Consider the following 21139-nt stretch of genomic DNA (forward strand, 5'->3'; position numbering starts at 1 on the left):
GCAGCCTTTAGCAGTTTGCATGAAAAAGGCTTTTAGTGCACAGAGTTCCAGTGGAGGGTTAGCACTGGGTATCATAGCTGCTGCAGTGTTCACAGAGTGCACAGAGTTCCAGTGGGGGGGATAGCTCTGGGTATCATAGCTGCTGTAGTGGTCACAGGGCCTGGTGTATTGTGGCCTGACCTCAGCCGTGTGGAGCTCCTCCCTCTGCCATCAGGGGTCCTTTCAGGCTTTCACTCTGCTCCTCCAGGCCCACTCGGGGGTTAGATGTGTGAGGTGGTGCCTGAAATTAGGAAAAAGAAGAGGAGGAAAAAAAGGAAAAGCTTTTACAATTTTAGTAACACATGCATAAGACTGAGAACATTTTCTTGGTTATAACTAAGACGGCTATAATTATGATAATCCCTTTCTTTGTTCAAGCTACAGGCTTTGGACTGCCCAGCAAATTGCGTTTTAAATGCAACGGGACAGTTTGCAAAGTGTGTGACACTGGCACTCTCTTTCTCTCTCTTTGCTACTGTCGCTGTCTCTCTTTATCTTACTCCTCCTCTCTGCCATTTAATCTCCCTGTCCCTCCCCCAACTATCGACCCACAGCAGTTCATATTTGCTCTCCTCTCCATCTCTCACTCTCCCGCGGGTGATGGAGGAGCAAAGAGTCTGTCCATGAAGCGTGGGTTGCCACAGCTTCTACGGTCCGTGCAGCCGAGACGAACTCACCCGGTTCTGAAGGGAAGACGTTTCTCAGCTGCTCGATGACCTCCTGGAGCTGCAGCACCGTGTCCTGTTCGTGCTCCATATCATCTCCTGACACACACACAGAGAAGGTTATACCTCCATGAATGGTTAAGGGTGGGATGGTTTCATATTCAAAGTGCGTGCATATGTCAAGCCCACATCTGAGCCTGGCTGCACGTCGCTGACCTGCTGCTTCAGTGTCAGTGGTCTCCCTGCTGGCCGGCTCCCCGTGGTGACCCCCTCCGGACACGGGAGAAGACAGGGTTGACGGTTCCGATCCGTTGGCCTCCGAATCATCTTTGGGCTGATTTTAGGAAAGACTGATTATCATTCAATCCAAATAATTGCTCATATTCATCATGTTTCAGGCTACAGAGTAATTCAGCCTTTCACATGATAATGAATGGGATAGTTAATGGCACTCAGCCAGCTGCCCTCGACTGGTATCTCCGAGCAGAACAATTTTAGAAAAGCCAATTTTGCCCGACAGCTGTTACTCAAAACCATCAGGTTACTATGATCCTTGCTTTGATAGACAGATAAAAAGACAGACACAGCAGTGTTGCAGGAAACACGCTGACGGATGTGGGGGAAGGTATCAAATCACAATCAAAGATGCATAATGTAACTCTCAGGGATATTCCCAAATACCACATATATGCAACCTACCGTCTTTTGTATTGTTTTTAGCAATGCTGCAACAATACTCAAGAGTACGTTCAGTAGTTGCAATGAGATGTCTGCAGAGATTAGAGTTACATACACTTCCAATGGCAGATTTTACTGATTTTATTTTTTGAGGAAATGAAACTGTGATATTGGTCCTGGGAGAAAAGAAACGGAACAGTATTTATTTTTAACCTAGGAATGTGTGCCTCCACCTACTCTGCCACACGCTCTTTCCCCATCACTCTCAATTTCCAAGTCTTTGACTTGAAGAAGAAGCATCATGTCCCTCTTTCTCAGAGTCTTTCTCTCATTGTCACTCACTCCCTTTTTTTCTCTTTGTTCAGTGACCTGCATGCACAATTTACACCTGTGCTCCCACTGCTAACAATTCACACTTTCACGCTTATTATAGTAACCCAGTGACTGCGTGTGTCAGCCTCCACTCTCCTATCCATCTCTTTCTCACACCTTTCCTTTAGACTGCAGTAAATCCTTTTATATTTCGCTCCAGAGTGTCTTAAGGCTTATCCTCTTTCTTAACTCCTTCTATACTTTTTTGTACTCACACTACTGGCATTTCCATCTTGCAGTGTCATATCTTCAAAGTTAAAATTTTACATTTTACAGAGCAGTTGTCATTTTGCATATTTTTTACATGTACCTTCTTTTCCCTTTTGCACTTGAATGTATGTGAAGCATTGTGCTACTGGATGTATGCACTGTAATGCATACAAATGTTTAAAACCATTGAACTTCAATGTGTCTGCCTGTGCCCATTATTCAAACTGCAGCTATACCGTTCAGTTACATGTAAGAAATATAGCAGATGCAGTTAACCAGAGCCCCCTAACAGAGCAGATGCTGCTGATGGACACATTGGTGACTGTAGGGGTAAAACGTGACCTTCAGTGTTTAAAGTTAAAGTAAATAAAATCCAAAACATAAAAGATAAAACAGGATTAAATCATTTAAACAATTGCTACAAATACCATCAGTTAAGAAGAGACATGAAAGTGAGTTTTAAGAAGAGATCAGGCTCATAGGGAATTAGCAGATCACAGATACAGACAGGAGTCTGACCGTGCAAGGCTTCGGGCAGTAAAATCTTAAAATCTATTCGAAAAACTCACACGTAACCAGCAGACGGCAGCAAGGATTTGTTGTGATATGGTCACTTCTCTAAGAATGTGTTAAAGGTCTGGCAGCAGCGCTTTGTATAAATTGCTTTGGATGTTTTGCCTGCTTAGACCAGAATAAAGTGTGTTGCAATAGTCAAGTCTGGAGGAGATAAAAGCATGGATGACCATTTCTACATCTGCAAATGAAAGGAATGACCAAATTTTGGTTACATGTCTCCGTTGGACAAAGCAGGACTACACTACTTTGAGTCAAACATTACACCTAGATTACAGAGGTGTACCTGTAGCAGTAGCTCCCTGAGCCTGCGCAGCTGGGACTCCAGCTGTTTGTTGTGGTCCTCCAGGATCTGCATACGGGTCTCCAGGCGCGTCTTGTGTTGCCGGAGGACCCGCGCCTCGGCCAGGAGCTCCTCATCCTGCTGCCCTTCCGCTGTGGGTGAACCTGGACCGCCCTCTCCCGCCTCAGTCAGCATGGGAACTGACGCCGCCTCCTCGTGCTTCCACTTGAGCCTCCTGTACTCGCCCTGCAGCACCCTGAGGACCCACAGTGGAGGACAGATGAAGGGAAAACAGTCAGGCCCACATGTTGGTGCAGAATATAGAACACATACACACAACTAAAGGTAATTTATGCAGCTTCCACCTGTCTGACAAAAAAATACGCCTACACATAACAATCTGACTTGTTTGCAAGTTATATAATTAGAACAATTTCACCACATGCATAAACACAAAAAACAGTGCAGCAAGGGGCTAATGTATTGTTGATATCTTCCATGTGGAGAGCAATCATCTTCATTTTGAATGTAAGCGGCAATAAATCAGTGTCTTCTATCTCTGTGGCGCCACGGCCATTAACTGACTGCGCGCTGTGCTGTGAAGCGTTACTAAAGGTGTTTTAAGTTATTTGGGTGCTGGAAAATGATGTTGGTCTACTTAAGTGTTGAATTAGTAATAACCTTCTGTTTCAGACAAACAAAAACTGCACATATCACAGTGTCATCACAACCAAATATCAAGTGCAGGAGATCAACCTCTGTGTTTTGTTGACATCGGCTTTAATAATTGCTAAATTAACACATTTTCTTTTAAAACCTAGTATGTAGAAAAGTATTGAACTAGTAACCCTGCCCTTTGACACACACTGGACTTTTTGAAAAAGGTAACAAAATTATTATTTTAAGCTGTTAAAGATGACCTGAACACCCAAAAGAAGGTGTTTGATTGTGGTATATATTTATTGCTCAGGTGTGAGCCACAGCAGAGGATACAAACTAAGCAACAGCAGCAACTCCAGTCATAAATAAGGACAACGGAGCAATGTCATAACAGGAGGCAAAAACTGAACTGGGTGAAGGTTTCAGACACCCAAAGGGCACAAGTGTATGTGTGTGTGTGTGTGTATGTGGCTGTGTGTGCGGCAAGGTCACAACCGAAATAAAGACAAGAGAAAATTATTCATATGAATCATTCGCATAAAGGTTGCCTCTGGTAACCAATTACGAGGACAGGAGAAAGGAATTTGCCTCATTTATGGAAAATGCCTGAGATCTCTTAACTACCAGGACACAATGCATTCAAATTCAGGCATTAACTTAAACTTACTAACTAAACTAATGTGCGTCACACTCGTATCACACCAGTCCATAATGGACTCTTCCCGTCTCTTCTGCAGGACACCGACATCAAACTGAAGGTGTTTCCATGTCATCACCACATTATTTTACAGGCTTTACTGCCACGTATGCACACAGAAAATGTTTCTTGTCTTCTTTGTGCTGTTCAATCTTCTGGGGAGCTTTACTGATGAAAATCACTCCCTAAACCAAACTTTTACGGCTCTGCTACATGCCTTATCCCAAACCTTTATCTAAACCTCATTCAGATCTATAACCAAATCAAATTCAACACAGTTCTCAATGCTTACAAAAATAGCAAGTTTTATGAATGTGATGGAGTTGGTGTACTCTGTTGACGTACAACAATATGTTCAGAAGGATTTATTGAGTGTGAAAACAAACACACTCAGTAAAATGACTCCACCACCTGAACAAATCAAGAAAGGAACCCAGCTCCACACTCGAAGCACCATGCTCTAAAACACATTTGTTCCTTTTCCTGGCTACAGACCTGTTCTCGTTCTCTAGGCGGGCCAGGGTGCATTGGAGCTGCTCCTTGTCCTGGTGCTCCAGGTGGGCCAGCAGCATGTGTTGTCCGCAGGGTGAGTCATGGTCCAGGGCTGGGCTGGAGTGACGCAGGAGGTACTGATCTTCATCCCTGAGTCCCCCACACAGGAGACAGCACACTGAGCCACCAGCACACAGCCACCAGCAGCACAAAGCAGAGCCAAGGACGGCATGGGAGAGCAGACAGGCCAAAGCAAGGCAAGCAGGACGAGGAAACGTATTACAGGACGAGACGCAATGCAACAAGGCTGGACAGAGCGAGAAGGGACGCTGTGCCAAGTTCACAGTCCAAATATTAAATGTTCTGTAATAAACTTGGCTCACCACACCAATAAAAATCCACTCCCATTTATCAAAAATGGAGGTTGGATCTTAAGCTACATCACAATATATTGCCCAAATAATAAACACTTTATTGACAATGCAACAGAGCACTTTGATGGTCAACCTACGGCTGTAAAACAATAAATGCATCTGTGAATGTTTGGCCATTATCTTAAGCTGTTTGTCTATTTATATGTTGCGGTAATGCTTTGGGCTACGAAGTAAAACTATTATTGAGCCAAAGTTAAAGGCAAGTTATTGGAAATTGCCCTGTACTGCCAAATCATACATCACAGAGGTATTTATTGAGGTGGCCGGATCCACTTTAGCTGCAGCACACCTCTTCTACTTCTACTATGTTATTTTTGTTTTTTTAATTTTTTTTTCTTTCTTCCTTTTCTTTTTACATTTTTATTTACCTCCTTTACTTTGTTAAGAAAATTAAGTTTTTGAATTATTCTCCCAATTTTCCATTAATGGGAAATTTATAGGAATCTTTCTTACGTTTGGCAAATCCTTCACATCACCACTCACCCACATTATTTTACAGACTATTTTACATTTAATGCAAGTGTTACCTATATGTTTCTACCCCAGAAAAATGTATATATCTATATTGAAAGCTGTAACAGATTATATGAAAGAGAAGATATCTTACGGTTTGTGAAATGTCGTTGTGTTTTGACCCTCAGGGCCACCGTAGTTATCTTACATTAACTTTCCAAAATTATTGTGGTTGTAAGTGAAATGTTGCCATAACTAAGTAGTAGCTTAGCTAGCTTAGTAGAAAGATAAATATTTATTAAGTTTAATTATGCTATTATGTAAAATAAACATGACAAACTTTAAATAAAGTTGGTGTGGAATTCAAACATTTATTTTGAGCATAGCATTAACAAGAAATACTGATTCACCCACTTATGGAAGACTGATGGTTCCACTGACCTAAACTTAAGGGTTCACTCATTTTCATTTTATTTCAATTTCATTTTCAATAAGCAGGAACTGTGAACTCAGAACAATGCACACAGGTGGAGGGTGAAGGCTGCACACACGGGCAGCATGGTTCAGGAAAACAGTATGATGTCAGCCAAACACCAGCTGGAGGCACAGATAGCACAGCGGCATGTACAGAGCCATGCAGCAGGAAAAACAGAGAGGCACTGACAGACAGAAGGACGGTTTTCGCAGAATAAGAACAACAACGTACAAGAGAACAAGAGCTGAAAACAACACGCTATACACAAGGGGTAGAAGGGAAGTGTCACGCATACAAACACACTCTCAGACATGCAATTATAGACAGACACAGATGCAAATACTATACGTTCATGCACTGATATTCACACGTTTTTGAGACAAAGCTCCATCCAAGCGACACTCGAGATACATGCACATCGTAACAAAGACATTGGCAGCGGGGTCGAGAAGCACAGGTGTCAGTAGTAAAAAGTAGTGTAGTTTTGTCTAAGCCTAAAACTAGCTTCTAGTGTGATGTCAATCACAGCCTCCTCTCAGGGAACACACACATAAAACACGTCTGAAAATAAAAAATAATGAGCACACTTCAAAATACACACACACAGACACACACCTGGAGCCCTAAAAAACCCTAAACAACGCTTTGCACGGAGCTGCTGGACATGCAACCTTGACTTTAAAGCGAAGAGAGGAGACGGTCGACAGCCCACATAGATGCCAACAAAATAAGACATGGTCACACAAATAAACAACCCTAACCAGTCTTTCCTACTTTCTCAGCTTCCCACAATGAGGACTCACCTTACTGGCTGTCCAATTCACATCAAACATCCCTATTCCTCTCACTGCTGTAAGCGCACCACCGCCCCGCCACTCAGCCAGCTTCTACAAACACACACATGCCTCTCGCTCCTCAGCTGGGACTTTGTGTATCTACCCACAACCACAGACTTCAATCGCAGCAGGTATGTGCATGATGGGGGCCATTTTCATTATGTGGCTGATTATTCATGTGATTACCCAATCTTTCCCTAACCGTCGAACATATATGCACGAGCCTGAGCACACACGTAAACACAGAGACAATCATTGTATCAAGAGGAAAGACTGTACACGCAAAACACACACACACACACACACACACATACACACACACATAATCCCTGTGAACGGCTGTGGTTGTAATGAGGGGGTTCGTAGTGTCGGGGTGACAGCATACTCACAGACTTTCATCAGGAGACAGGCTATCCGTGAAGAATGAACAATTCTGGCTTTCCATTTCTGCCAACCTATACATATACAGTATACACACACACACACACACACACACACACACACACCAAGGACAGCATGTGACACAAACCCACACACATATTTACACACACATGTGTATACAAATAGACACACAATAAAAGAGAAATACAGGAGAGTGGGTGAGTCAGAGCAAATGTGGGAAAAAGCAAAAGCAACACATTGATATTATCACACACCGGGCAATGTGCTTCCTCAAACACAAGAAAAAACAATCAGTGCAGTTTAGCTCTTAAGTGGTGTGAATAAAACCAGTGGCCTTTTTGTATTATGGACTGCGACTGAGCAGCGAGTTGTCCACAAACATCTGGCTGACAAGGCTGCAGAGTGGCTATAAAAGTGTCCACAAAGAGGGAGAATAAAACTCTGATAAAATACCGTACACTGTCTAGCATCATGCAGGCAATAAAAAGAAGTATTTCAGAACGAACGCCACAGACAGCAACTGTGTGTCTGTGTGAGGAACGAGTGAGCGGCTGTGTGGCTTTTAGGACCAAGGACAGCGCTTCTACTTCTGCATTGTGTCCTGCTGACTGTCAGTGGACAGCTGCACTAATAAAAAATGCTAGACGAGGGTAAAATGTTTTTAGTGTGTGAAAAATACATGGCGCTTTTGCTGTTTTGATGGCGGGAAAAGAATCACTGTGTAAAATGAATTGTGTGTCTTTAAAATAAAAAATGGGGAATTGTCTGGGCCCAGTTGCTCCCACTGGTAAGGCCAGTGCCTTGCATGATTGCTCGCTCAGTGTTTGTGTGTGAATTAGTGAGTGAAAGGCAAATTATAAATAATATATATAAATGCAGTCCATTTATTAAATTGAAAAAAATAATGAAAAACAAGAGAAATTGGATAACATTTTGACATTACGCTACATATTAAAGTGCATATTTTGGCTAATTCATATTAAAGTGTATGTTATGTCTAATATGCTAGCTCAAATAAACAAAAGTAGTCACACACTCAAACTACTCCCATGCTATTAAATTATTTAGTATAGCTTCTTACACTCTCTTACAGCGTGCAACTACTTTTCTTTATTAGAGTTGGCATCTTACTCAGTTGTTTGCACTTCGCTCATTTGGGTGTGCAGCTGCAATTTGTGGCATTTCATGACTAATATACCAATATTATATCAATACACTAGGATCCAGCCTGGGGCCTTGCATTTCTTAACACAATAAAACACTGTTTACAACAATTATTAGTAGTGTTTTCTTTGTGTATGTGCGTGACCAGATCATCATTCACCACTAATTACTTGTAGAAGCATCAGTATCATGTATAAGCAGCTTGTTCTTGACTGAAAAACCTTTGCCCTCTGTTGTTATCACCTTTGCCTCCTCCACCTACATGTAGCTTACACCTGAATTCAGGGTCAGCCACCCACTCTCTGACACTCATTAAAAGGAAATGTAGGAAGATGTGGTCTGAAAGTAGATGCATGACACGGGTTGAGTGAAAGTGGTTACAACACAAAATTAATTCATCACAAACTGCTGCAGTCCACTGAATATCACATGTTAATGATAAATAACCGTGTTAGAGGATCAAAGGGTGGTTTCTCCTTCAAGTGAGGTAATTAATCAGCACAGAGAAGCAACCCACTGGTGCACATACATAGCTGCATATATACACATGTGCCACATGAAAGCTGGTCTTAAGTCTACACTGCAGCAAACACACACGACACACCCCATGCTGCATCATCTTTCGCAGAATGTCGTCAGCTGAAGGAGTGAGGGATGGGAGGAGGAGGAGGAGGAGGAGAAGTGAGTGATGTAGAGGCTGTCAGGGGCATCCACATTACATCCTATTTCTCTCCAGTGTCCAATGAGTCCATAGCGCTGAGAAATTTAGGATTTATCCAAGTCCTGTTGGAGGAGGCCCGGCCTGTGAACCTGACCGCTCGTAATTCAATCTGCGACACTATTCATCTGAAAGCCTCCACAAACCAACAGCAAATGAGAGAGGAAAGGACAGAAAGTAACGGGAAATAGTAGTGTGTGTGTGTGTGTGTGTGTGGGTGGGTGGGTGTCTTGTGCATACTTGTGTGTTAAGCTTCTTGTATGAATGTAAATAGATGTGAGAGGAAATGAGAAACGGGAGAGAGAGCGGGGGTAAGAGAGGAGAAATCCTAACAGAGTTCTAAGAGGTTTTTTATTATCTTCCTCTCATCCATCCTCTACAAGCTGTCGAAGCAGCGCTGATGATGAAAGGCATGAACTCTACTCCTGCATCGATATGGGGGGGGGGGGGGGGGGGGTACAGAGAGAGAGAGAGAGAGAGAGAGAGAGAGAGAGAGAGAGAGAGAGGAAGAGACAGAGGCTGTCTCTGGCTTTGACATGCCTACGAATCTGGCTTTCCTAACCCCAAACATCAAATATTTTATCTCCCTTGAGATGACTGGAGACTACATTATTGCTATGGATTAACACATATACTCCTCACTGGCTGAAGGGCACTTTGACACACACACACACACACACACACACACCTATCTAATATGTCATCCCAAGGGGAAGAATTTCAGACACTGACCTGCCAGTGATGACATCCAGTATTTTTATATCGGCTTGACTTTCCATTAGTGTTCAAAGGGAGCGGTGAGTTACGATTAATGGGGTGAATGAATTCAAATACGGAATGTAATTTATACCTTTATATTCTCTACTAACTGGCAGGTAGAGAGGTGGGAGGAAGAAAGAAAGAAAGAAAGAAAGAAAGAAAGAAAGAAAGAAATGAAAAGACGATTGAAGTCAATTCTGCATGCTGCCAGAGCACAGATAAAATACTCAACATTCCCATAATAAGGACTGTCTACTCTTATTATGACGGTGCTCAGATCAATGTGCTCTCACTTCTCAAATGCCAATACTCATTCATTTTAGCCAGTAAAATGTATTTAAGGCACATTGGACCAAAGTGATACTAGTCAATGATTATTTTGGATAAAAGCACAAGAAATAAAAGCAGTGCCTCTTATCTTTTTACCTTTCTCTTTTGACAGACTACAATGCCAGGCACTGGCAACAGGTCAATACCATCGGGAGCAGTATTGACATGTTGACATGAGGAACCAGGGATCGAACTGCCAACTGTGGGATTAGTGTCTGCCCCAATTACCATGTCGTCCAATTCAACACAGCTAACTGAGGCCTCAAAAACTACCATTGAATTGAGTCAAAATACCTCTGATTTGTCTCTTAATTAGCTTCACTGCAATGCCATTTATTAAAGGGCTATTACATTTAATTGAATAGGATAAAAACTACTGCAACATCATTATGTTCTTGTAACATGTGTGGCAATATACAGCACAATGGTAACTTTAATTTAACCCCCTCTTTGAGCACTTATTAGCAGTAAACACTCACACTACCAGAACACAGTACAAGGACATTGTTAAGTTTTATTAATGCATCTGTAATCATGTGTGAAGATATATATCTAGACCAGTGTGTCATAAAGCATTTGTTAACTCTTTACAAACGCATACAGATCATTCACAGGTAGGTCTAAAGGATTAGTCTGGTGATATTCTATATTTCTATTATTGTCATCAAATCCCATAAAAAGACCAAAGCCAGCACTGAACTGATCCTAATAACAAGTGTTGTCTAGCAAAGCCTGCAGCTTATACATGCCTCCGTGCCACAGAGCTCCATTGTTGTCCAAAACTATTAAACACACATCAGTGAGCCACACCGTTGCACTGGGTGACACGTTCCTTCATCACGATGAATACGGGGTGCCGTAGTTTATTTAGAGTTAATCCGACACACAATCCTGCTGCCAAAAACACTCGCTAGCTCACCAGATCCTGTGGCTGAAAATAAGCCCCCAACAAAATCTCAGTTTACTGTTTGATTAACATTTCCTAAAAGCCACAGTTGCCCAGCTGATTTAGGAAATAATGAAAATGTATATTCACGACCCATTTTTAAAGATTTACGTCTTCAGTAGTAAAGAACAGAGTCACAAAGTAGGCTTTGGTCTCTCACAGAAGTTGTTATGAATAAAAGAAATATAGAATATCGCCAGCCTCATAGTTTAAAACTGTTCATGAAGACTCATCATTATGAGAATACAATCAATCATCAAGCATCTACACCAGTAATAGATGCTTCATATGAGCTGTGACTTAAATACATACACTTTAACTGTCCTTACATCTGCTTGCAACTACATTATAGAGTGTTATAAACCATTTATTAATGCGTCATTTAGTGCTCATAAAAGACAAATAGGGATGTTACCATTTTGGGACACTTTATGAAAGCATAACTCAATGATCGAAGGTTATTCTCTCAAGTAAAAACCCTTACTGATTCATTCTTATGTGAAGGCTACAGGCAGCGACATTATTACGCTGGCTAGGATTTCTTTCTGAGTGACCAACATGAGTCAAGAGCTCTTTGAAGCAAACTGTACTGTAATTAGCAACAAATGCAATAACGTAGGCGAACGTAACAGAAAATATATTAAAGAATGGAGGAGAAGAAAGGGCTAGAAGAGAGATAGCAAGGGATAGAAAAAAGAGGGAGAAATAATGTGTGGGTGGGATACAACAGAGGAGAGAGGGATCAGAGATAAGAATAAAAAGGCAAACAGAAAACAAGAGAAACGGAAAAAAGGGAGAGATAAGAGGGGTAAAGAGGACAATTGTGCCTGCTCTCTTGTTGGTGTGTGTTCCCTCTGTTTTGGCAGGGTGTAAGGCAGTTGTGTGTAAGAGCCTCGGGGAAGTAATACACAATGGCACACACACACACAGCAGGCTCAGTGGAAATGTGTGTGTGTCCAGCTCTGCAGTACTGTGGGCAGAGCTGCCAGGAGTGTGGGAGTCCAGTGCTGTGCCTTGTTTATAACCTGTCAGACAGACACTAATCCACACCAACAGCTCCCAGGTGACCAATGGGCTCACTGCCCTAGCGAGTGACAGGCCGCTAGGCGCACTGAACCCCGCTGACCTCCACACACACACCACAAACTGCTCTGCTTAAGTGCACCAGTGTGTGTTTGCGTGGAGAGTAAGCGTGAAGGAAACCGCTGGGCAGTACAGTCTCTACCTGGCTGAAGTACAGTGCACAACGCAGCCAAATCAATACTTCAATCAGCGTGAGGCGAAGACTTGAGGGTGAGGGAGCAGAGGAGGCTCGGGGAGGAGAAGAGGTGGGGGGGGGGGGGGGGGGGTGAATACAAAGAAGAAGGGGTTGATCTGGAGAGCGGAAAGAGACAGACTTTGTTGTAATGATTTGATGTATAGCACAGCACAGTGAGCCACGTACCTGCTGGCATAATGTTCAATCCTGCTGTGTGTGTCTGCATGGGGCAGCTTGGGTGAGGAGCACGGCCTGCGAACAACAGAAGCAAGTGTCGATACCTCACAGAGGCCTTTTTAACACTCTGCCAAGGTGAATATGTGGTTGTAGAAAAGCCGAATCTAAACTTAATTCACACACACAATGCGATAATCCGGTAGAAGAGAGTTTTATTGTTAGGATGCAAACAAGGCAGACAAGACTACTTATTTTGAAGAATAAGATTTTACACACAAAACATATATACAAGGGTCTAAACATATGATGCATTTACATTGATTAAACCACTGGGTCCCAACATGTTTGGCTCGTGATGCTTTATAATCAAGCACTACCTACTCATGACCCTTCATCACAGGTTGCGTGTGTCAGTGAGCTACGAGTAGTTCAGGATCTGGAGGATCCAGTTATAGCTTTATAATAAGGCTATTCATTTAAGAACCTTGAGTATGCAGTGGCACGTTATAATTTACTGCAAATCATGGATCGGCCTCCACCCTGAAATCCTGGGGTATTGAAAAGATTTCCCCGTCCCCTGGAGGAGGAGACATTGTAAACAATCTGATTTGCAGGGAAAGCTTCTGGGTTTATACATGAAGTACAACTGAACCATGGATTAAATTAAGAAATGTTTTCTATGATTTCTCTATGATGCTTCCTAGGATGTTTTCTATGATGTTTTCATGATGTATATTCATACATACACAGACATAAGCAACGACTAAACCCTGTCCATCTAATAAGAGACAGCTATTGGCTGGGGGCAGGGAATTTAAATGTCTGCACTGCCTCTTCTTACTGTGATGAAGAAACTCTTTATATTGCAACATTAGGTGCAGCACCTTATTAAAAAGCTCTTATTATAACTGTGTGCTCCAGGTCTCCTCACTCCAGATCCCGCCTCAGATCCATTTCAACCAGCTACAACATTAAAATGCTGCTTATACGCTAATGCAATAATAATAATATAATCAGAAGTAAGTTTAATAAGTAATACGTATAATAACATATAAAAACATATTAAAATACTAGCATATGGGATCCAGTCTTGTCTCAGCTCTGTGTCAGCGGATGGACAGTTTGAGGTTATAAAATGTGACCCAAACAGAGACACAATCAGCCAAAACATGGACCCATAATCATGCTAAATCTTCCTGGGTACTGTCGTAGCCCTGAGCTATGGTTCTTGATGTCCTCATGGATTTTAGTCTCATCATTCTTGTTTTTCCCTTTGGGTGAGACTCACCCATGTGAACAGAGCATCTGATCCAGACTGAGATCATAGGCATAACATTGTGTTAATGTCGAACACAGAGCTGTCCCCTTAACCCATCTTGGCGACTGCCCAAAAATTGTCAGAGCATGATAATTAGCCTACAGCAGCAGGGTGAAAGTGAGACTAAGTGAGAGACAGATGACAGAAAAGCAGAGACGGAAGGATGTCTGTGTTTATGTGTGGGACTCACGTCTCCGAGCTCTCGGCTTCGAGCACAGATTGCACCGGCAGGTAACCTCTCTGAGGGTGCTTGGTGAAGTACTGCTTTGACCTGAACTTATTCTTCAGAGTCTTGGCAAAGTCCCTCATCTTCTCTCCCGAAGTTGTCTGGAGTGTGATTTAGGAGGAGGGGGTTGGGGGAGGGGTGAGAGGCAGCAGGAGGGGATGGGGTGGGAGACAAATGACACCGCTTAACAATTCTTGAAAATGTTGCTTTCTCCAAAATGATCTCATCTGAAATTTGTCCACTCTGTCTTGGCGCTGGTTTGTCTTATTTTAACTTTAGAAGGCTAACTTATTCCTCCATCTGCTTCCTCATTCACATTCGGCTGCTCTCTCTCTGCTTCATTCTCTCTCTATGTCTCTCTCTCTGTCTCTCTCTCTCTCTCTGTCTCTCTCTCTGTCTCTCTCTCTCTCTCTGTCTCTCTCTGTCTCTCTCTCTGGCTCTCTATTTCCTGCTCTCTCTATCGTAGTAGAAATCTATGGGCACCTGCCTGTCTCACAGTTGTGAAAAAAACGTAGCAAGCTAATATAAAACATTGTCCAGTGAAAAAAATAATTGTACAAATGGCCTTTTGCTATATTTTACAGCCCAGAATTGATTAGAGATTAAATCTGGCACCATCTCAGCACACTCCAGCTTCAGCTACTCCTTTGGAATGAACTCAACTTCGGAAAATGTGCGTGCAATCGCTTAAGACTCTGGCTTTATTGGGGTTTAGTGCACGACGTGTGCTCCAAATACCACTTTATGTGTGCACTATGTGAGCCAGAAAGGATGTTACGGCTGAGTGGTACTCAATCTCTGCATACTATAGATCTGGACGAGGCAGTGTAAGCATACCTAACGGTATACACAGATGATAGAGATCTCACAGCAGAGAGGGAGCTAATTCTATGTCTGGCTGCAGGAATCGGGAGATAGTAGTATTTTTTTGGAGTACTGCTGAGTTTTATTCGTCCCTGGAGGCTTGAATTTGAAGTCTGTTACAGAACTTGATAATGTTTGTCTTACTGGCGTGTAGTACTCCATGATGGGGTAGTGCAGCTTCTTTCCCTTGGTAGTGCGGCCAGTTAGAAAACATGTCTGGCAGATGTCCACATTGAACTGCTTCAGACTGCGATACCTGTCAAGATCAATATAACACAGAGGCTGAACTGATGTTTGCAAGAGAGTGTGTGTGTGTGTGTGTGTGTGTGTGTGTGTGTGTGTGCGTGTGTACTTGTATACCTATCTTTGTGAGGACCAATTTGAGTTTTAGACCTTGGGAGGACATTTATGGAAAGTGAGGACATTTTGGCCGGTCTTCACTTTCAGACAGACCTTCAATGGGCTCTTTTGAGGGTTAAGACTTGGTTTTAAGGTTCAGGTTAGAATCAGGTTTAGGTTAAGGTTCGGGTAAGGGGCTGGGGTTAAGCATGTAGTTGTGATGGTTAGATTAAGGGGCTAATGAGGGTCCTCACAAGTACAGAAATACAAACTTGTGTGTGTGCATAATATAGGGTTGGTGCCTTTCTGTGTGTCGAATTTATATGCTTGTCTACATGCATACTTTTTTCACACATCCCTCTGCTCCAGACAGATATGTATTCCATTACAGCCATCTGTTAATCAAAATTGTAATTAGTAATCGTATCTTGTCGTATCATGTGATAAATTATGTATTGTGATTACTTTCACTTTCCGAATACAGATAAAAGAAGATCAAATCAATATTTGAATACAATATTCATTTAACGTATGGTTTGCATATATATATACACAAATTCTTTTCTGTGCCAGATTTTATGAGGATGAAGAATATTTCATAAGAACAGGAGTTTTCGGTCAGAGATTACACAGATTGGAGTGTGCTGCTGCTCCTCTTGTTATAATGCATTGTATCTTAGTAGCAATGCATCTCCGACAAGCCGTTATCGAGTGAGGAGTGAGCAGCGATTCTTATATATAATTAAAACAGAAAACGCCAGCTGCCACTATTAAAATGAATTTCTTTCTTCTCCTTTTGACTTTTAAAATGTTCCCACAAGTAATATTCTCTTTCTTCTAGTTATTAAAAAGTTGCAATTTTACTGCAAACTATATTCTATAGACTTTTTTTGCATTCATACTTCATACTCAACTCCAAGTTCTTTTAACCTGTTATTTCCATTAAACTTGCGGGATATTGACCTTTATGTTACACACCCTCATAATGGTATATTTTATTTAACATGTGTATTTTGGTTGTGTATTTGAGATAAGATCCTCGTTTTCACTTATATCATTTGTTCTTTTCTTTTTTTATGTGATGTTGCAATAGCCCACTTTGATCACTGACGAGTCACCATGTTATGTTACTTATACATGTGTGAAAAATGTTTCTGTATGTCTATTTATCTACGCTGGCATCCCTACCTGAAGCCCTTGATGGGACATTGTTTGCAGACGTAGCATTTGGCCTGGTGCTTGGTCGACTCTGCAGCAGTCACACGGTGGAGGACAGGCAGCCAAACCATCGACTGGGGCTCCAGGCTCATCCACTCCAGGAAGTGAGACACCTCAATCGCAGGTTTCCCTGGGGCCTGGGAAAGGAAGGCAGGAGGGAGGAAAGAAGTGCAGGAGACGGTAAACAATCCAAATATAGACCAACAGCACGGCAGGTACATAAAGTAATGAGAGGAGAAAGTGTGTTTCCTTTCCAAAGGTGGTTTCAGGTGAGCTGTTGTGGAAAAAAGGAATCAAAGAGAATATAAAAGATAAGTGGAGGAAGGCGAGGGAGAAAGACGATGTACTACACTGTGGGATACCTTTTACTTTTATGCAACTACTTGAACAATTATGAAGCTAAAGCACAGCAGACATAAAGGATGTGTCTGTGTGTATACTGTATGTGTGTTTGCAGACTCACCTTGTTGAGAATTCCAGAAAGTGGGATAAAAAGGAAGTCAACCTAATAAAAGAATGACTCGCCAAGCGCTGAAAATCCGTGATGTGCTAAATTCTCATTAAGTCCGCATCAGAGATGCATTAAGAGGTTGATTTCCCTGGGGCTTCCTCCACCGCTCAAGCAAAGTAGCATACTAAATGTGTGTGTGTGTGTGTGTGCACACTGATCACACAGACTGTGAGATGTACAGAGGTGTAGAGTCCCCCAGGGGTGAAGGAGCTCCTCTCTGGTAGTAGAGTAGCCAGCTTCGCTCCGTGTGGGAGGTCAAACAGCAGCCCCTCGCATACCGAACACCTGGAACTGGCACTGACTATGCTGAGCATGCCGCCGTATCTCAAAGCAGCACGCTGAGCAGATGGGATGCTTTAAACATCATCGGAAAAGTAGAGTGATAAACATTCAGTCATCCATCAAAACCTAGTGCTTTCTGCCCCATATATCCACTGAATGCCATGTGTTTGTGAATCAAACAATCAACATACAACACTTCTCACAAAGTATAAAAATATCTACTCAATGTTAAGTTATTCCCTCAGTTGAATTTGACCTAATAACCTTTGCACATACCATAACACCTTCAGCAAAATCATATTGTTCTGCGTAGCCTCCTTACTCTGCGTATTCTCTGCCCCAAGACAATCATTTGCTCCTCTGCCAGCTGAGTCTGAGGTGCTGTAACCACATCTCCACAAACTGGTGTCACTCGTTTCCAAGCCAAGTGATAAAGAGGCAAATGGGTCACCCCCCAATACGCATTACATGGATATTTCATCTCCAACTAAATGCCCTGACATGGAGCAAATGGAGAAAGGAATTGATTTTAAGCAGCCATAGCCGATACAGCAAGCATGGACCAGAATAGATTGTGTATAATTAAAATCTGCCTTGAAAATGAGGGAATTAAAAGGATTTGCATAGGCCACCTTCCAAAAAAGCTGTGGCCCGCCGCTAACAACTCCCTAATTATCTGGTGTCCCCAATTGAATGTCACAAGGTGAAGTTCCTGCAACCTGCGCCGTACACGCACAAGTTCAGGCGCATTCAGCACAAGCAAAGGATGGAAAGACAAATTAATTCATGCTCTGAATATGTCTCCTCATTAGCTATCGCTCTGTGCGCTACTGGACTCTGTGACCTCGCTTCATCATATCAATATTCCAATAGATCATTTTCTATAAGCGACTTTCCCTTTTAAACTTCTTGGATTTCAGTGTCTATGTATGGGTAGTGACATCATGCATTATCCACAACTACTGAGCATTAAAAGCAATGCAATATTAATGTGATGTAATGTTTGTGAGGCAAGTATGTGTTCTGTAGTTGGGGCTTCTTTGGTTAGAATAATTATAACTTCTCCATTTCCTGAGATGGTGCATTTAGCTTCCTCTTTCTCTGAAGGACTGCGCTGATGTCAGTAAAACACAAAGGGCTTCACATAGCTGGCAGCTTCCTGGTGTGACGTCATCACTTTTTGATGAACTTCCTTGAACTTTTGATGGAAAGCATCCAAAGGCAAATGTTGGATTTTGCCATTCATTTTTCAAGTTTCTGCCTTTATAATTCTGTTTCTGTATTTGTAATACTGTCTTGGCACGGAAAAGTTCTGTTCTGAGCATCTGGAGGTCACTCGTTATTTTCCAGCGCAGTAATTAATAGATTAGCGGGTTTGAGATACATCAGTATTCTGTAATAGCATGAATAAGCGGGTTTTCAAGGTCGACTTCATATTTCTCATTGGGGCAATCAAGTCATTGATTCAAGCGATGAAAAGAGCGCTATCAATCTTACAACACTGCACAGTGGTGGTCAGCCTCTCGCTTGCTTCAAGTGTGAACATGCTGGTCTGACAGTGATCCACTAGAATCCATAAGAACTTCACAGCTGCAGTAGTTGAATCTTGTGACTGAAATCAGACTATATCAACGTCAGAAGTGTTTCTCTGGTAAAATGGGATGAAGTCACAACATATTCCAGACGAAGATGACTTCATCTGCATTCATTGTCCATAATATGTGTGTGTGTGTGTGCTTGTGCGTAGCAAACTGTGCACGCACCGTTGCCTATCTGTGAATGTGTTTTAGGCGTGACATGCATGGCGGTGCCTCTGTCCTCACCACGCGGAAGCAGCTGCGGACGCTGGGCTCCACGTTGCTGCCCCCAAAAGCAGCGACTTCACCCAACTGGCGGGGGATCTGGATGGCTTCGTGGAGCAGCAGGCTGAGGTGACGCTGGTCTGTCAAACCTCCAGGACCAGACACCTGACGGAACAAGTCTGCAACCACCAGAAAATACATGAAGTGATGTATCAATTATGCAGTAACTAATCTGATTATACACCAGTGTGTACCAGCATTAGCTGAGCACTGCATTTGTTTACATGAGGAACAGCTGCTTTCACGTGTATTATTATCGCATGCATTTTTGTTACACTTCTACATCTGCTGATTAAGAGCAATTGTATTTATTGCTACATGTTCTCCGCTTTTCAAAAAAAAGGTAAGCTTTGCAAGTTTAGAACAGCAACATATTTTTCATCCATTTTTTAACAATGAGCCTCCAATTCAAGGCAAGAGGTTTACCAAAGCTTTGTTTTGTGGAATAAAATTCACTTCAGTGACATATAGACAGAGACCGAATCAGCAGCCTGGCTGCTCTGCTAGGAGATGAAAGAGCAGCATAAGTGGAGTCTTGTCAGATTTTGAAGCAGGCCTTTATCAAGGTGGCTGGGGCTCTGCCTGTCACTGAGGAGATGAATGCTGACAGGCATGTGAGGGTGCTGCACAATGCCAGTATAAGCATCCCATGTATCCCCCTCTCTGTGTACTTATTCAACCCTACAGGGACAACACTTGGCTTTAACACCTGCATGTTAAACAGTCTCTATATAGTTCTCATAACCAGGGCTGAGGCATGTCTGACATTTTAAATATTCACATCGAGCTGTTTGATAGAGATGAGTTTTGGACATGTTTTATGGAGACACTATCACGGTATATGGGCCTATTACATCTGAAATGTGCAGCCTGCAGCGTTGCAAACCCTGCAGTGAGATAATGGTATTCCTGGAGAAGCCACAAACTATCTGAACACCCATTACTAAGTTATTTTGCTAAGTATTTGATATGTTTTCTTAAATAAATAAACCACAGCCACGAGTCACACTAACGTCAGCATGCGAACATGCTCACAATGACAGAGCTAACATGCTGTTTACCAGCTATAATTTTTTACTATGATCACCATCTTACCTGCAACTGCATGGACTATTTCTTCCACTCTACATCTCAGAAACAGATTTTGGTCTTTTGTCAAATTAGCCGTGAAAGCAGTGCATGTTAATGTCTGCAAAACTGTGCTCATGCAGAGGCAAATGTTAATTAAAAGCAAGTAACTTGTGATGTAGTCTCGAAAATTTGTGTTACCATGAAGTCAAGTAATTAAACTACTTTTGAAATCGTAATGACGAGTGATAACAAGCATATTCTTTTTGAATCACAAGCCAAAGGCTGGTGATGATGGAATAAACACCCACCATCTGTACCTCAAAGTGGGTTGATGCAAATTTTTCACATTTATTTGTAAATATTATTCCAGTGACGTGTTGAGTTGGCAAAAAACGAGATCAGTCAGTGAAATGACAAACTGATGAGGCCACCACATGTCTACCTGAAACCAGAAAAAGAGGACTGACTCACATCAAGGACCATTCAATTGAATCTGTAAACTCTCAGTCTTTAAGAACTGACACAGATGGCGAGCCAAGCGTGAATAATCCTGGCATGGGTTGGGCCATGTTGTCTCAGATCCTGTATCAACTACAAGCTGCTCCAGGTCCAGCTACCATCAATTCAAATGCTCACTCTCCATTTTACCTATATTTGCAGGATGACTCGTAAACTGGGGTTACAATGGAACAGTAAAAACATATCTCAGACTGGAGCGGCACACTAATAAAACATTACAGCATAATTTATAATCGCAAAATGGAGGAAGGGAGCAACTCTTTGCTAGTTGACTTGTGAAGAAAAATGAGAGTGAGAGCCATACAGAG

At 42.3% G+C, this 21139-nt stretch overlaps 1 protein-coding gene across 1 annotated transcript in view; it reads right to left on the reverse strand.

Moving 5' to 3' along the window:
• Positions 1 to 260: 260 nt before the first annotated feature.
• The window catches only part of drp2 (dystrophin related protein 2), a 107534-nt gene continuing 86655 nt past the window's right edge, over positions 261 to 21139 (reverse strand). Inside the window, exons 15-25 of the mRNA XM_070913934.1 lie at positions 19203 to 19360; positions 16557 to 16723; positions 15174 to 15285; positions 14130 to 14266; positions 12631 to 12696; positions 7257 to 7322; positions 4673 to 4819; positions 2824 to 3076; positions 921 to 1038; positions 717 to 803; positions 261 to 280 (exon numbers count right to left, since the gene is read on the reverse strand). Of these exons, the coding sequence (XP_070770035.1) occupies positions 261 to 280; positions 717 to 803; positions 921 to 1038; positions 2824 to 3076; positions 4673 to 4819; positions 7257 to 7322; positions 12631 to 12696; positions 14130 to 14266; positions 15174 to 15285; positions 16557 to 16723; positions 19203 to 19360 (1331 nt within the window). The remainder of the gene's footprint in view (positions 281 to 716; positions 804 to 920; positions 1039 to 2823; positions 3077 to 4672; positions 4820 to 7256; positions 7323 to 12630; positions 12697 to 14129; positions 14267 to 15173; positions 15286 to 16556; positions 16724 to 19202; positions 19361 to 21139) is intronic.

This window comes from Enoplosus armatus, chromosome 10 (assembly GCF_043641665.1).
Source record: "Enoplosus armatus isolate fEnoArm2 chromosome 10, fEnoArm2.hap1, whole genome shotgun sequence".
Taxonomy (NCBI): domain Eukaryota; kingdom Metazoa; phylum Chordata; class Actinopteri; order Centrarchiformes; family Enoplosidae; genus Enoplosus; species Enoplosus armatus.